Genomic DNA, 16,709 nt, shown 5'->3' with positions numbered 1-16,709 from the left:
TGGAGTCTTGCTGTGTCACCCAGGCTGGAGTGCAGTGGTACCATCTCAGCTCACTGCAACCTCCAACTCCTGGGTTCAAGCAATTCTCCTGCCTCAGCCTCCCAAATAGCTGGGACTACAGGCATGTGCCACCAAACCCAGCTAATTTTTGTATTTTTATTAGAGATGAGGTTTCACCATGTTAGCCAGGCTGGTCTTGAACCCCTGACCTCAGGCAATCTGCCAGCCTCGGCCTCCCAAAGTGCTGGGATTACAGGCATGAGCCACTGAGCCCAGCCAAGGGAGTAGTTTTCTTAATAAAGCAAAGCCTTCTAGAAACAGTAAACTATAGCAAAATCTTGCACAAAAGAGCTAACAAATAGACTCTATCCCCCTTTGTTTTATCTTTTTAAAATCGACACATATTAATTGTACCTATTGGCCGGGTGCAGTGGCTCATGCCTGTAATCCCAGCACTTTGAGAGGCCGAGGCTGAGAGGATCACCTGTAATCCCAGCACTTTGAGAGGATCACCTGAGGTCAGGAGTTTGAGACCAGCCTGACCAAACCTCTCTATGTCTTAGTAGAGACATGGAGAAACCCTGTCTCTACTAAAAATACCAAATTAGCCGGTGTGGTGGCACATGCTTGTAGTCCTAACTACTCGGGAGGCTGAACCAGGAGAATCGCTTGAACCCGGGAGGCCGAGGTTGCTGTGAGCCGAGATCGCACCATTGCACTCCAGCCTGGGCACAAGAGCGAAACTCCATCTCAAAATAAATAAATTAACTAAATAAATAATTATACCTATTTATGGACTACAGTATACCTCCATACATGTATACAAGGTGTAATGATCAAATCAGGGTAACTAGCATACCAAGTACCTCAAACATTGGTCATTTCTTTGTGTACATTCAAAATCTGTTCTTCTAGCTATTTGAAAATATATAATAAATTATTGTTAATTACAGTCACTCCATAGTACTATAGAACACTAGAATGTATTCCTCCTATCCTGCTGTACTTTTGTATTCGTTAACAATCTTTAGTTATTCCTCTGTCTCCTTACCCATCCCCACCTCTAGTAACCACTATTCTACTCTCTACCTCCATGAGATCAATGCTTTTTTTAGCTTCTACTTATGAGTGAGAACATGCAGCATTTATCTTTCTGTGCCTGGCTCATTTCACTTAACTTAATATTCTTCAGTCTCATCCATGTTGCTGCAGATGATAGAATGTCATTCTTTTTATGGCTAAATAGTATTCCATTGTGTATATATACCAAATTTGCTTTATCCATTCGTCTGTTGATGGACACAGATTGATTCCATACCTTGGCTATTGCGACTAGTGCTACAGTAAACATGGGGTACATGTATCCCTATGATGCACTGATTTCCTTTCCTTTGGATATTTACCTACTAGTGGAGTTGCTGGATCACATCATAGTTCTATTTTTAGTTTTTTGAGGCATCATTTTACTGTTTTCCATAATGGCTGAACTAATTTACGTTCCCACCAACAGTGTAAGAGTTCCCCATTTTCCTCATCCTTGCTAGCATTTGTTATTTTTTGTCCTTTTGATAATAACCATTCTAACTGGAGTGAGATTACACCTCATTGTGATTTTATCTTTTTCTATTGAGAAAAAGGCTAGATACTAAATATTTTAGTCTCTGTGAGCCATACGGTCTCTTTCACAACTACTGATTTCTACCGCTGAAGTGTGAAAGCAAGCAAGACAATATGTAAACAAATGAGCATGGCTGTGTTCCAATAGAACTTTGTTTCCAAAAATGCAGGATTTGACTTGTGGACCATCATTTGCTCAATGCTGGGCTAGAACGGTTCACAACTTTGCTGCAAATTGGAATCACCTGAGGATGTTTAAAAACTTTTATTGCCTGGCTCCTACCCCAGGCTTCAGGAGTTTTAAAGCTTCCCAGCCTGTAATCCCACAACTGTGGGAGGCTGAGGCAGTCAAATCACCTGAGGTCAGGAGCTCAAGACCAGCCTGGCCAACATGGTGAAATCACGTCTCTACTAAAAATACAAAAATTAGCTGGGCATGGTGGCCCGTGCCTGTAATCCCAGCTACTTGGGAGATTGAGGCAGGAGAATCACTTGAACCAGGAGGCAGAGGTTGCAGTGAGCTGAGATCACACCACTGCACTCCAGCCTGGGTGACAGAGCAAGACTCTGTCTAAAAAAAAAAAAAAAAGCTTCCCAGGTGATTCTAATGTGCAGCAAAATCCGGGAATCACCAGTCTGGGACCTTGTTATTCAAACTACCATCCTCAGAAAAGAAGCATCCGTATCTACTAGGAGCCTTATCTGCTTTTGTTTTTGTTTTTGTTTTTTCAATAGATTTTGTGTTCTTTCTATTGTTTATGGTTTTTCAACTTATTAGACCCAGAAGATCCTCATAAAAACTACTAGAATAGATGCAATTTGTTAAATAGCTGCATATACAAAAATTAACGACCAGGCGCAGTGTCTCATGCCTATAATCCCAGCATTTTGGGAGGCTGAGGTAGATGGATCACCTGAGGTCAACAGTTCAAGACCAGCCTGGCCAACATTGTGAAAACCCATCTCTACTAAAAATACAAAAAATTAGGTGGGTGTGGTGGTGGGTGCCTGTAATCCCAGCTACTTGGGAGTCTGAGGCAGGAGAATCATTTGAACTCAAGAGGCAGAGGTTACAGTGAGCCGAGATCGCACCATTGCACTCCAGCCTAAGCAATAAGAGCAAGACTCCATCTCAAAAAAAAAAATCAACATATATCTATAAAAGGAATCACTAGGTAAAAACAAAAATTAGAGAAAATATTACATTCATGTTATCCTATACATATGTATTTATTTGTTTATTTACTTATTTATTTTTGATACAGCGTCTTACTTTGTCACCCAGGTTTGGAGTGCGGTGGTGTGAACATGGCTCGCTCACTTCAGTCTCAACCTCCTGGGCTCAAGTGATCCTCCTGCCTCAGCCCCCTGAGTGGCTGGGACCACAGGTGTGCATCACCATGCCCGGCTAATTTTTAAGTTTTTTTGTAGACATGAGAGTCTCACCATGTTGGTCAGTCTGGAAAATAAATTTTAATGAGAGGTATACAAACCTAGATTTTAAAAACTATAAATGTCTATTGAAGTATATAAACAAAATATGAATATGCAATGACAGCAAGTTCTTGGACAGGAAGATCTAATCTCTAAATATCTCTTCCCCAAAATTAATGTATAAATTTTGTGCAATTCTGATTTTATTCCAGAAAAGAGATATTTTTGTTTGATTTTTTAAAAATTGGATGAAACGGTCTTACAGTATTTATGGAAAAATGAATGTCTGAAATAAGTAATAAAATTATGGGAAAATAATATTAAGGTGGGATTAATATTACTGGCTACTAAAACATACTATAAACCACTGAATCAAACTAAGAACTTGGTAATGAGGGGCCATGAAGCAAAAAAGAGACAACACAAACAAGGTAGAAGAAACTCATGTGGAAAACAGACCATCTAGACCCGTGTTAGAACTATTATCCCTCTTCTACATTGGCCATACGCATTTGTGTGTGTATACATATATATTGTTTATAATTATGTATGTATTATTTACAATTATGTATATTAAGCTTTCATTAGGTAGAATTTTTACCACCAAAATTTGTTTTGGAGACAGGGTCTCACTCTGTCACCCAGGCTAGAATGCAGTGGTACAATCATAGCCCACTGCAGCCTTCCATCTCCCAGGCTCAAGCAGTCCTTCCACCTTAACCTCCAAAGTAGCCAGGACTATCAGTGTGCGCCACCATGCCTGACTAATTTTTTTATTTTTTAGAGACGGGGTCTCCCTATGTTGCCCAAGCTTGTCTCAAACTCCAGGACTCAAGCAATCCTCCTGTCTCAGCCTCCCAAAGTGCTCAGACTACAGTTATAAGGCATAAAGGCTGGCCTAACCCAATTTTTTAAAAATTTTACCATTAAAAATCTGAGTCTTAAATAATTATTGGGTCAAAAAATTATAATTATATGCTATTTTAAAAGTAATAAAAATGAGAAAATTTAGATCAGTCATTTAGGATGGCATGGTTACAGACAAAAATAAGAACATTTAGAAAACTATATGATACAACCAAAACCATACTCAGAATAATATTCTTAGCCTTAAACTTTTTATTATTAAAGGAAATTTTAAAACTGCTCAATGTTAAAAGTTAGAAAAAATATCCATAAATTTTGCAATATTTATGGTGAAGTTTTGATATCCTTAAATAATGGTTTGAGATCTGTATTTCCACTTAGAATAGACAAAGATGCAAAGGAATACTGCTCCCATGTTAACAATAACCACAAAAAGAAAAAAATAAAGCCAGAAAATCTACAAAATCAAAACTTTTCTTGAGCCTATCAGAGAAAGGAGATTGCCAGGCAACAGGTGAACTGAATTCAAAAAGGTGGCAAGCACCTCCAAGGACAGGTGAGACCTTTGACAGAACACAGGAGGAAAAACTTGCAGGCAAAAAAGGGGATAAGAAAGCAATTGATGGTTTGACACATACTCAAAGGCCAAATGTATATGAAAATAACAGTAGAAACTCTGGGAACCCCCCACACATGGTGTGCCCACTGACTAACCAGCTTTCTTTCATGGACTCAACCTGGTACTTAACGAGAAAGATTGGGACAGAGCAGAAGACCTGATGGAGCTCCCTTAGTGGGATGGGTGTACAGACAGAGAGTGGCTGCCTCTTGAGGACAAGCACAAAACCCAGGACTTTTTGTCATACAAAGTAAAACACATCTGCCACTGGGGCAGATCACAAAACCCTCTCACCCCCAGTCCTCAGCAAAAGGTCAACTGTCACTGGGGAGGGGTAGATAACAGCAAAAGCTATCGCTGCTGGGGAAAATGGAGAAACCTAATCATGCACAGAATCTTCGTTACAAAGCAAAGGTTTCTCACAAAAGGGTCAAGACCAGGAAACTTGGTCTTGGAAGTTAAGAGACAGAATTCAGCTGCCATAGAGGGAAGGGACAGGATTATGGAGAAACTCCCACGCTTGAGGCTCAGGCCCCCAGGGCCTACGTAGGACAAAGGTTGGAACAGGAAGGCCAAGAAAGCCACCCTGCCCCCATCATGGGCAACAAACAGCACAGGACTTCTGGGAGGGGGCAGAAGCCTGGAGAGAAACATCCCCATCCCCTCCGCCACTCTGGTGGCCAAGTTTGAAGGGCCAGCTGAAAGTTGGGGATGGAGCAGAAACACTGAGAAAAACCTTCTAGCATTCTAGGCCTCATAGGAAATGCAAGATGTCAGTATGGAGGAATATGAAGTCAGTAGTATAATAATGATAACTATAGCAACAACAAAACCTAAACCCAGCTCAACTACTGATTAGATTTACCACCCTGGTAGCCCGATGGGTGAAGAGGCATGGCTATTTTCAGAAGTAAACACTATTTACATCAGTCACTCTTATTCTTTTACATATAATGTCTGGCATTCAGTAAAACTTACAAGGCAAAAGAGTAAAAAAGAAAAAAAAAAAAAAGCCAATTTTCAAGAGATAAAGCAGTAAACAGAACCAGACCGAGAGATGGCCCAGAGGCTGAAACTGTCAAAGTAACTTTAAAAATGCTATGATTAATATGTTAAAGGGTATAGTGGAAAATGTGGACAACATGCATGAACATATACAGAATTTCAGCAGAGATGGAAATGATTTAAAAAAGAATAAATTGAATACACTAGAAATGAAAAACAGGCTATTATGGATGAGGAATTCCTTCAATTGCCTTATCAGCAGACTACACATAGAAGAAAGAATTAGTGAACTTGAATACAGGTTAGAATAGAACATTTTCAAAATAACATCCTGAATTTCAAAAGGTGACAAGCCCTTCTGAGGAGAGCTGGAACAAGAGAAGGGAAAAAAGAGAAAAAGAAAAAGTGGAGAAAAATAGAGCATCCAAGAGCTGTGGGACAGTATGAAATGGCATAATACACATGTAGTTCAAGTCACAGAAGGAGAATGGAGAGAGGTAGTGTTGGAAGAAATAATTGAAAAGATAATTGCTGAGAATTTTCCAAAATTAATAAAAGACAACAAATCACCAACCTAAATGTTTAGAGAAGCCCAAGCAGAATATATACAAAAGGCCAGGCCTGGTGGCTCACGCCTGTAATCCCAACATTTTGAGAGGCCAAGGCGGGCAGATCACTTGAGGTCAGGAGTTTGAGACCAGCCTGGCTAACGTGGCAAAACCCCGTCTCTAAAAAAATACAAAAATTAGATAGGCGTGGTGGTGCATGACTGTAGTCCCAGCTACTTGGGAGGCTGACGCATGAGAATCACTTGAACCCAAGAGGCGGAGGTTGCGATGAACCAAGATAAGAAGAAAATCTTGAATGCAACCACAGAAAAAAAGAAACATTCCAAAAAAAGAAACCTGCCAGGCATGGTGGCTCATGCCTATAATCCCAGCACTGGGCAGATCACCCAAGGCCAGGAGCTCAAGAACAGCCTGGCCAGGTGGTGGCACTCACCTGTAATCCCAGCTACTTGGGAGGCTGAGGCACAATAATCGTTTGAACCCGGGACGCAGAGGTTGCAGTGAGCCAAGATCACACCACTGCACTCCAGCCTGGGCGACAGAGCAAGACTCTGTTTCAAACAAATAAACAAACAAAAAGATAAGAATTACATCATTACAAAGATGAGCAAAATGTATCAAACACTATGCAAACTAGAAGACAACGGTGCAACTTCTTTCAAGTACTGAAAGAAAAACTCATCCTAGAATCCTATATGCCCAGCAAAAGTATATTTCAAAAATGTAGGTGAAATAAAAACTTTATAAGACAAAGAATAAAAATAAAAATAAAACTAAGAGAATGTGTTGCCAGCAGATCTGAACTATAAGAAATGTTAAAGGACATTCTTTAAGCAGAAGGAATATGATCCCAAATGAGAAACTGCATCTACACAAAGGGAGAAATTGGAAAACTCATACATGAATGGTGGGACTGGCCCAGACTCTATGGAAAACAGTTTGGCAGTTCCTCAAAAAGTTAAACATGAAATTCACATATGACTCAGCAATTTCACTCTGAGGAATATACTCTAGAGAACTGAAACAGGCATTTGCAGAAAAACTTGTACACAAATATTCGTAACAGAATTATTCACTATAATGGAAACAACCAAAATGGAAACAGCCTAAAATAGAAAAAACCCAAATATCCAACAGCTAATGAATGGATAAACAAAATTTGGTGTATCCACATAATGAAATATTATTTAGTCATAAATAATGAAATACTGTTACATGCTACAATGTGGATGAAACTTAAAAACATTATTCAAAGCAAAAGAAACCAGAAACAAAAGGCTACATTATGTGATTGCATGTCTATGAAATGTCAAGAGTAAGCAAATCCATAGAGTCAAAGGAGACTAGTGGTTTCCAGGGGCTGGGAGAGGAAAATAATGTGTATGGGTTTATTTTGGGAATGATTTAAAAGTTCTGGAATTAGACAGTGGCAGTGGTTGCACAAACTTGTAAATACACTAAAAAGCACTGAATTGTATACTTTAAAATTCTAGATTTTATGAAATATAAATTATATCTCGATTGTTAAAATGAAGAAATAATGAAATGTTTTCATCTATGAGGACGACAAACGCTAATGATGCTCATATTGTTTTGTGGCTATGGGGAAAAAAGACACATACATTGCTTGCATCCCTTGTCGAGGATAACGCAGTACTATATGTTAAAACGCTTTAAAAATGCACGTGCTCGGCCTCAGCAATTCCAATGACAGGATTTTATCATAAGGGAATAATTGAGTGCGTGTGCTAGGATGTAGGTGAAGAGATAGATGTTCTTCACAGAATTATTTATAAAGTGAAAATGAGAAAACCTTTGTCTAAGAATAGGGGGCTATTTAAATAATTGTAATCCATTCAACATTAAACAGATAATTATATCATATTTTCACTGACATGGGAAGTGATCCAAATACAATCTTAGGTGAATTGAAAGCAGGATATAAAATGTTGTATGCAGTGTAATCTATTTCTGTAATATATAGATCTAGTCATTATAGTCTAAAGTATATATCACAGAGTATTAACAACAGTTTTCTCTGAGCAGTATGTTGTGTTTTTTGTATGTGAATATGTATTGTCTAATTTTTCTGCAATTAATATGTACTGCTTATTTAATTTAAAACTACTGAATTTTCAAAACATATACGTCAAGCTTAATATCATCTATATTGAGACAAAGTGGCATTATGTGCCCCTGAAATGATACACTGATGACAGTAGTACCTATGTAATGTTTCTGCCAGAAAAGTCAAATCCAAATTTAATTATGTGGAAACAAATACAATTTTAAGGATATTCTGCTAAACATGTATCATGGACTCTTCAAATGTCAGCATCCCAAAAAGAAAGACAGGCTGAGAGACTGTTTAGGTAAAGACCACTAAATAAGTATTACAATTAAATACAATTCATTATCTTTGATTATGTACGGCACATTAGATAAAAATAAACCTATAGAAAAACACATTTTTGTAAAATTGGCTAGAAAAAAAGAGAATAATAATAAGCCTCTAGAAAGGAAAAAATAATGATCATATCTAAGCAAAACATGAATCAGATGGCTTCAGTCTTCTCCACACAAACACTTAGAAGCCAGAAGGGAATGGAGCAATGCCTTCAAAATTCAGAAGGAAAAGATTTTCAAAAATAGGATTCTAAACCCAACCAAATAATCAGTTAGGCAATAGGATAGAATAAAGAAATTTTCAGACATGTAGGATCCCAAATAGTTACCCTCTCTCAAGAAGTCACTGAAAGATGCTTTCTTTCCAAGCAAGAAAATAAACCAGGAAAGAAAAAAAAAATCCATTAAATTAGAAAATAAAAGAACCAGCATGAGATAAAGGAATCCCTAGGATGATGCTGACGTGAGATGCCAGGATGACCACTGGCCTAGAGGGCAACATGTCCAGACAGAATCTGCATGACTCAAAAAATGAGTACAATGAGGTCTCTTACCACTTAGTTCTCAGGCTTTGTACAACCTTGTAAACCTTATGAAATATTAGATGATGTGTTCTACCAAAAAGGAAGAAATCAAGGAAAAAGACCAGAGATCCAAGAAGCAGGAACTGCAACCCAAGAGAAAGGCAAAAAGTTTCAATAATGACAACAAATGCAGGTCCACAGATGGTAGTTCTGCAGTAGACCTTGGGAGAAATTAGCCCAAATAAGAGAAAAATGAAAGTCTCTGGTAAAGAGGTTTCTGGGAAAAAAAACTGGAGCTGCTATATTACGTTATGAAACTGACCTTGTAGAAATTGTATGGGGGGCTATTTGAGGGTACAGGAAGAATTAGCTATGATAACAATGAAAAGTAAGAAAAGGCAATTATTAACTTTAAAAATAACAAAAAAGTATATTCACAATATACAACACTCAACTGTGAATATTTTTATTTCATAATAATATAAACACCAAATGTAAGTCTAAACCAAAATTACAGTATTGTTCTAATGGTATGGGAAATGGAAACAGTAGTGACAGAGGTGTGAGAAGTAAGTCTTTATCTAGTAAGAAGTTAACAGATAATATATCAATTTGTTAAATCAATAGATAGCATTACACAAATATTATTTACTATTATGAATTAAGTCAATGCCAGAAGAAAGAACAAATAGAGTCTAAATCGGTTCCCACTAGAAAGAGATAAAGAAGTGGAGATGTGTGGAACAGGAAACTCTTTATTAGCCTTCTAGTTCCATTTGACTTTCAAAACTCTGTGCATGTATAATTTTAATAAGAATTAGTTTAGGCCAGGCCTAGTGGCTCATGCCTGTAATCCCAACACTTTGGGAGGCTGAGGTGGGCGGATTCTTGAGCCTAGGAGTTTAAAACTAGCCTGGGCAACATAACGAAACCTAGCCTTTACAAAAAATACAAAACTTAGCTAGGTGTGGTGGTGTGTGCCTGTAGTCCCAGCAACTTGGGAGGCTGAAGTGAGAGAATCACCTGAGCCCAGGAAGTCAAGGCTGCAGTGAGCTATGATCATGCCACTTCACTTCAGCCTGGGCAACAGAGTGAGACCCTGTCTCAAAAAAGAAAAAAAAAGAACCAGTTGAAAATCGATGTTGTATCAGATCTTACTAAAGTTAAGTTCTGTGAAATGTAATTTCACTGTAGTCATTTTGAAATGCTAATATACAAGAGCATTTCAACAAATTTGAGACAAATAATAGACTATCTTGAGAAACACTGAAATGATATTAGCTAGGAAAATCACTGCATGATGAGCATTGCTCACAGAAGACTCCCTGGAAGAAGTGCATTGTAAACTGGGATGATGTGTGTGCATAGAAAAAGGCCTTGGACAAAAACTTCTAAAGGCAGAGTATGAAAATCAAACCAGATTTTCCAAGGCTATCACTGTAGCTCTTTCTTAAATGTCCCACCAGGAACGCTTATTCCTATGTCTCCACAGAGCTTCCTTGGGCTCCTCTGGACAATACTGGCATAGTATAAAAGGAATTTTTTCTTAGGTGATAGATTTATAGTCAAGGCAGGAATTTATGCTCGAAGTTATCTGAAAAGCATCATATATCCACTAATTCATCAACTCAACACATACCCACTGATAACTACAACGTGTCAGACCAGAGCAAGGCACCACAAAGATGATGATGAAAATAAGCAAGGTTTCTGGCCAAAGGACAACAGCTTGGGAAATGGGATTCCTACAGCAGCTGGCAGGACTATCATGGAACCCAGCAAATCTTCCTATGCCATGAATCTTAGAGTTCCAAATGTTTCCTCAGCCTGGGAATGTGAACCCCAGAAAACACTCGTACCTCTCTGGCCCCCAGGCCAGGAAGTACAGCAAATTCTACTTTCACCATGATGGATGTGGAGGGTGCATAAAAAGACAAATTGATGCTTGCAACAGGGAAATTAAAATGTGTTTGTGAGGAGGCAAGGCTAAAATGAAAGCAACAACATTTAATCTAAACCATTTCCTGTGACTTGGATTTCTTTTTTTAAAAAATTGGCCGCCTTATCACTTTCTTAGTCACCTTTTCTCTAGGCTTATTGGAGGCGTAGCCCCTCCTAGCAACCTCCCATCTGCTGGAAAACAGAATCAAGAGAATGAGGAGTGTGATGACGCATCCTTCACTGGATGCAAATATTAGGGGAAAAGCAATAAATGCACTATCATTTGCATAAAACCTATTAATGCCCTCTTCAGACTAATGAAATGAATTTTACATCACCAAGAAAGCAGCTGTGACCCACTGCTCCTAGTAATGAGAAGTACTTAGAACGATCTGCAAACCACTGCCATTCCTAAAAGCAACATCATTGACTTTAGTACCCTCTAATTAAAATACTTTCATTCTTGGACAGAGAAGACACATCTTGATCAAAATTCAGCTAACAGGTCTCCTCTTTGCTCAAAACGCTGTTAGGTTTCTTGTGTTCCTGTTTTTCTCCTGCTCGTGCAGATCCATGGCCTTTCAAATCTTTAAAATCAAAACTAATGTCTTTTCTATTTTTTTCCTACTGGCAGTCACATTGGAGTGGTGGGGGCGTGTGGTACAATCTCAGTCAAGAGGTCCTCTCTCGTGTGGGTGCTGGGATAACATTGGCCGTATACAAGGATCAAGCAAAGCGACCTTCTGTCCTGCTGTGTGTTCTACAGGTAAATAGAGAACGGATGAGGTTCTCAGAGCCCAGGGGTCCGCGGCTTCCGCGAGGGTAGCGTCGGGGGGCACTGCAGAGACTGGAAGAGTATCCGCCGGGAATGGGAGGGAAGACACGGAGAAGGTGGGGAATAGGAATCATGTGTGTTCCTCGAGTGTACAACCCACATTTGAGTGACAAATGACGAGGACAGTCGACAAAAACACCGAAGCGCAAAGCCGCCCGAATCCATCTCCCTCTCTGTGCGTGCGCCTTTCCAACTAACTTTGGAACTCGGAGACCTAGCGCCGCTCGCTCGCCTCCACTGTGGTTTCCCGCGTCCTGCCCGCCCTCTTCGTGCCTCCTCTTCGTCCGGGGCAAGGATGGAGGATCTCTTTAGCCCCTCAGTTCTGCCGCCGGCGCCCAACCTCTCCGTGCCCATCTGGCTCGGCTGGGGTCTCAACCTGACCCTGGGGCAGGGAGCCCCCGCCTCGGGGCCGCCCAGCCGCCGCGCCCGCCTGGTGGTCCTGGGGGTCTTCCTGGTGGTGGCGGTGGCAGGCAACACCACAGTGCTGTGCCGCCTGTGCGGCGGCGGCGGCGGGCCCTGGGCGGGCCCCAAGCGTCGCAAGATGGACTTCCTACTGGCGCAGCTGGCCCTGGCCGACCTGTACGCGTGCGGGGGCACGGCGCTGTCGCAGCTGGCCTGGGAACTGCTGGGCGAGCCCCGCGCGGCCACGGGCGACCTGGCGTGCCGCTTCCTGCAGCTGCTGCAGGCATCCGGGCGGGGGGCCTCGGCTCACCTGGTGGTGCTCATCGCCCTCGAGCGCCAGCGCGCAGTGCGTCGTCCGCAGGGCCGGCCGCTGCCCGCGCGTGCTCTCGCCGCCCTGGGCTGGCTGCTGGCGCTGCTGCTGGCGCTGCCCCCGGCCTTCGTGGTGCGCGGGGACTCCCCCTCGCCGCCGCCGCCGCCGCCGCCGTCCTCGCAGCCCGGAGCGCCCCCGCCCGCCCGCGCCTGGCCGGGGAATCGTCGCTGCCGCGGGATCTTCGCGCCCCTGCCGCGCTGGCACCTGCAGGTCTACGCGTTCTACGAGGCCGTCGCGGGCTTCGCCGCGCCTGTCACGGTCCTGGGCGTAGCTTGCGGCCACCTACTCTCCGTCTGGTGGCGGCGCCGGCCGCAGGCCCCTGCGGCTGCAGCGCCCTGGTCGGCGAGTCCAGGCCGAGCCCCTGCAGCCGGCGTGCTGCCCCGCGCCAAGGCGCAGAGCCTGAAGATGAGCCTGCTGCTGGCGCTGCTGTTCGTGGGCTGCGAGCTGCCCTACTTTGCCGCCCGGCTGGCGGCCGCGTGGTCGTCCGGGCCCGCGGGAGACTGGGAGGGAGACGGCCTGTCGGCTGCGCTGCGCGTCGTGGGGATGGCCAGCAGCGCTCTCAATCCCTTCGTCTACCTCTTCTTCCAGGCTGGCGACTGCCGGCTGTGGCGACGGCTGCGGAGGCGCCTGGGCTCGCTCTGCTGCGCGCCGCAGGGAGGCGGGGAGGACGAGGAGGCGCCCAGGGGCCACCAAGCGCTCTACCGCCAACGCTGGCCCCACCCCCATTATCACCATGCTCGGCGGGAACCGCTGGACGAGGGCGGCCTGCGCCCTCCCCCTCCGCGCCCCAGACCCCTGCCCTGCTCCTGCGAAAGCGCCTTCTAGGGGCCCGGTGGTCAGAGACGGGTCATCTGTCGCTGAGGCGCAACCTCCAGGGAACTCGAGGCCTGCCAGGGTCTGCCCAGATCACAAGGGGCAGGAGAGTCTGTGAGAGAGTGACACTGAAGTTGTCCCCTTCCTCCACTCTCCTATTCCGTTCTCATGTTTACATTTCCCTACGCTCTTCCAGTTTCTCTTCTTCCTTACAGTTCCTCTCATATCTCCCCATTTGGAGACAGCGAGGCACTGGGAAGTTGTAAAAATAAAAAGTTATTTTTGCAGTTTTCTTTCACGCATTTATAGTGCTCTGGATAAGACCATTTATTTTTGCTAAATTACCCAACTTTCAGTATTTGCTGTGTTATCATCTGTATTTACTTATTTTGAATCGTGCTTAAATCAAATGTACCTTTGGCACCTGCAAGTTTGCCTTTTCTTTCCAGGACGAAAATCCCCACATTGCTCTCCCTGGGGAGGCTGAGAATTATACCAGTGCTGTCAGAAATGTAATCATGCTGTCATTTTAGAGCCACAGAGTATTTGTAAAATAAAAACCTTCCCCACGGAGCCACTGGGACTCTTTTTTTTTTTTTTTTTTTTTAACATGGTAATGTGTTTTCTCAGAAGAAAATCACTGTGGCCTTTATTTCCAGTCTAGTTTCCACTTCAACAGAAGCTGAGGGTGTAGGAAGGAAACATAAAAGCTTGACTTTGTGTCTTTCAAATATACTTGGTTTCTGTTGGAAATCGTCCCTGTGCCCCCAGCAGCCTCTAAAGGTATAATGCTGTGCCCGGATGTAGCCTCTCCATACAAAGTCCCCAGCAAACCAGAGAAAGGAAGCTTCAAGGTGGTGCATATGGGTGGGGCTCAATGTCCCAGATGGAGCCTCAGAGAGATTTGCAACTAGGAAGGAAGTCTAAACCTCAGAATGCTGCATGCATATATAAAATTCCCTTGTTAAAAAAAAATGAATTCAATGCCTATTGGTGTGAATAGCTGAGAACAAGGTCAAAGAGTGGATTTGATCAGTAACCTCTTCCTCTCAACTGTTCTTGATTCTAGACAGAAGTGGCATCACTTATGAACAATATATCCATGTGTTTATCAGTGACTTTTATATGAGGATCTAAAGCTTTCCATTACAGTGTTTCTTGTTCATGCACAAATGCAGGCCTAAGATGCAGAAAGGAGAAATGATTGTTTAAAGCTCTTTGTAGCGCCAATGCTCTCTGAGGGCTGTTTTGTTCACTAATATATTCCAAGTGCTTAAACAATGCTTGACATGTAGTAGGTTGTCAGTATATGTTTGTTGAATAATTCATCATATGAGTTAGAGATAGAACAGATAAAAGATATATGAAACAAAATCTTTACTAAGCTTGGTTTACCTTCCTCCAAAATTTTGACAACATATGTTACAGAGTTGTAGCTTTTCCTTCCTCTCTTTGCTCCTCCTTACCCTGTTGAGGATGCAGTGGTCTGCAAAATACCAGGAATAAATCAGCCAAAGAGAAAATACAGTTGTTTTCATGAACCCAAGTCTAGATTATAGCATTATTTATTCATTAATAAACATTTATTTCCTGCTTATTTTGTGCCAGTTAATAAGCCAAGCATTGGAGATGCTGAGATGAATAAGGCACATTTTTCCCTCAAAGACGTTATAGTCAAATGTAGGAAACGATCTGACAATTACACAACAGTGTCACCTGTGTTATAACAGGGGCATCCAGTCAGGGTGCCAGAAGCACTGAAAAGGAGAATCTGACAATCTTGGGGGACTATGAGGGGACATTAGGAAAGACACGCCAAAAGAAGCTCTTGAAGGCTGGTTTGGGCGTGACCCTTCAAGTCAGGAAACATGTTCTAGGCAATGGGAATAGCACTGCAAAGCATAGGGGAGACAGAATATAGCATAGTCAAGTAATGACAATAGCTTTAGGGTGCCTTTGGGGCCTGACCTAATGAGATATGTGGTCAGAGAAATTCAGCCTGGACCCAGTGAAGACAGGTCTGTGTGCCAAGCCAAGAAAGCAAAAAGTAGCCTTTGAAGAATTTAATCAGTTATAATTTGACCAAATTTGAATTTTAGAAAGGTCATCTCAATGATAGCATGAAGGATCACCAAATGGAACGGTACGGGGGAATTCTTAGATGCAGAAATCAAGGCAGAATCTCAGAGAGTCTTCAAAATATGATTCCTAATGTTGGACCACTTCGAATGCTCTCAACAGAGATAACAAATTTAAAGCAGCTGAGACACGTTTTCTGTTTTCTGCAGTTAAGACTACCCTAACAGAAAAGCTGACTCAGCTGGCTTCAACTTACTATTTCACATGACAAGAAGTCTGGTGGTAGGGCTGTGCCAGCGTTGGTTAAGTAAGTAGCTCAACTTCATAATCAAGGGCTGTGATGGTTAATTTTGTGTGTCAACTTGACTGGGTTAAGGGATGCTCAGATAGCTGGTAAAATATCATTTCTGGGTGTGCCTGTGAGGGTGTTTCCAGAAGTAATTAACATTCAAATCAGAAGACTGAGTGAAGAAGATCAATCCTCACCAGGGGCAGCAAGCATCATCCCATCTGTTGAGGGCCCACCCAAATAGAACAAAAAGACAGAGGAAAGGTGAATCCTCTCTCTCTCTTCTTGGGCTGTGACACCCATCTCCTCTTGTCCTTGGACAGTTCACTCCTGTTCTTGGGCCTTCAAACTCCAGGATTTATACCAGCAGCACAAACCTCCACAGCCCCCATTCTCAGGCCTTCAGACTCAGACTAAACTTTACCACCAGCTTTCCTGGTTCTCCAGCTTGCAGATGGTATATGGTAAGACCTCTCAGCCTTCATGGTCACGTGAGCCAATTCCCGTAATACATCTCCTCTTATATATCTATTTAAATGCTATTGGTTCTGTTTCTCTGGAGCAGCCTCACTCATATAAGAGCTCAGATCCTTTTCCTCTTTCCAATTTGTCATCTTGAGTGGCAGACGACACTCAGGCCAGTTCTCCTTGAGGTCACAAAATGGCTGCCGCAATTCCAGGCATCACATTCAAATGTAGCAATGTCCAGAAGAAGAAGGATTTCTCTTTCTTGTACCCTTTATAGAAATGAAACAACATGTCTCAGAAGTCCCCAGTAGACTCTCCTAAATGGTTCATTTGCCAGAACTATATCACATGTCCATATTTAGACCTATCATTGCAAGAGAAATGGAGCCACCATGATTGGCTTGAACATGGAACTGAGCATATGAATTGTATGGAGGGAGGGATGAAAAAACTGAGGCTCTACCGTAAAGA

General features: G+C 42.5%; 1 protein-coding gene across 1 annotated transcript; it reads left to right on the top strand.

Moving 5' to 3' along the window:
• Positions 1-8,281: 8,281 nt before the first annotated feature.
• Positions 8,282-13,975, top strand: GPR150 (G protein-coupled receptor 150). Its single transcript, XM_007978830.3, has one exon. It carries the CDS (start codon positions 12,113-12,115, stop codon positions 13,412-13,414), a length of 1,302 nt encoding a protein of 433 aa, XP_007977021.3. The 5' UTR covers positions 8,282-12,112; the 3' UTR covers positions 13,415-13,975.
• Positions 13,976-16,709: the final 2,734 nt, after the last annotated feature.

Source organism: Chlorocebus sabaeus, chromosome 4 (assembly GCF_047675955.1).
Source record: "Chlorocebus sabaeus isolate Y175 chromosome 4, mChlSab1.0.hap1, whole genome shotgun sequence".
NCBI lineage: Eukaryota > Metazoa > Chordata > Mammalia > Primates > Cercopithecidae > Chlorocebus > Chlorocebus sabaeus.
This window is presented reverse-complemented; position numbering and strand designations above follow the sequence as displayed.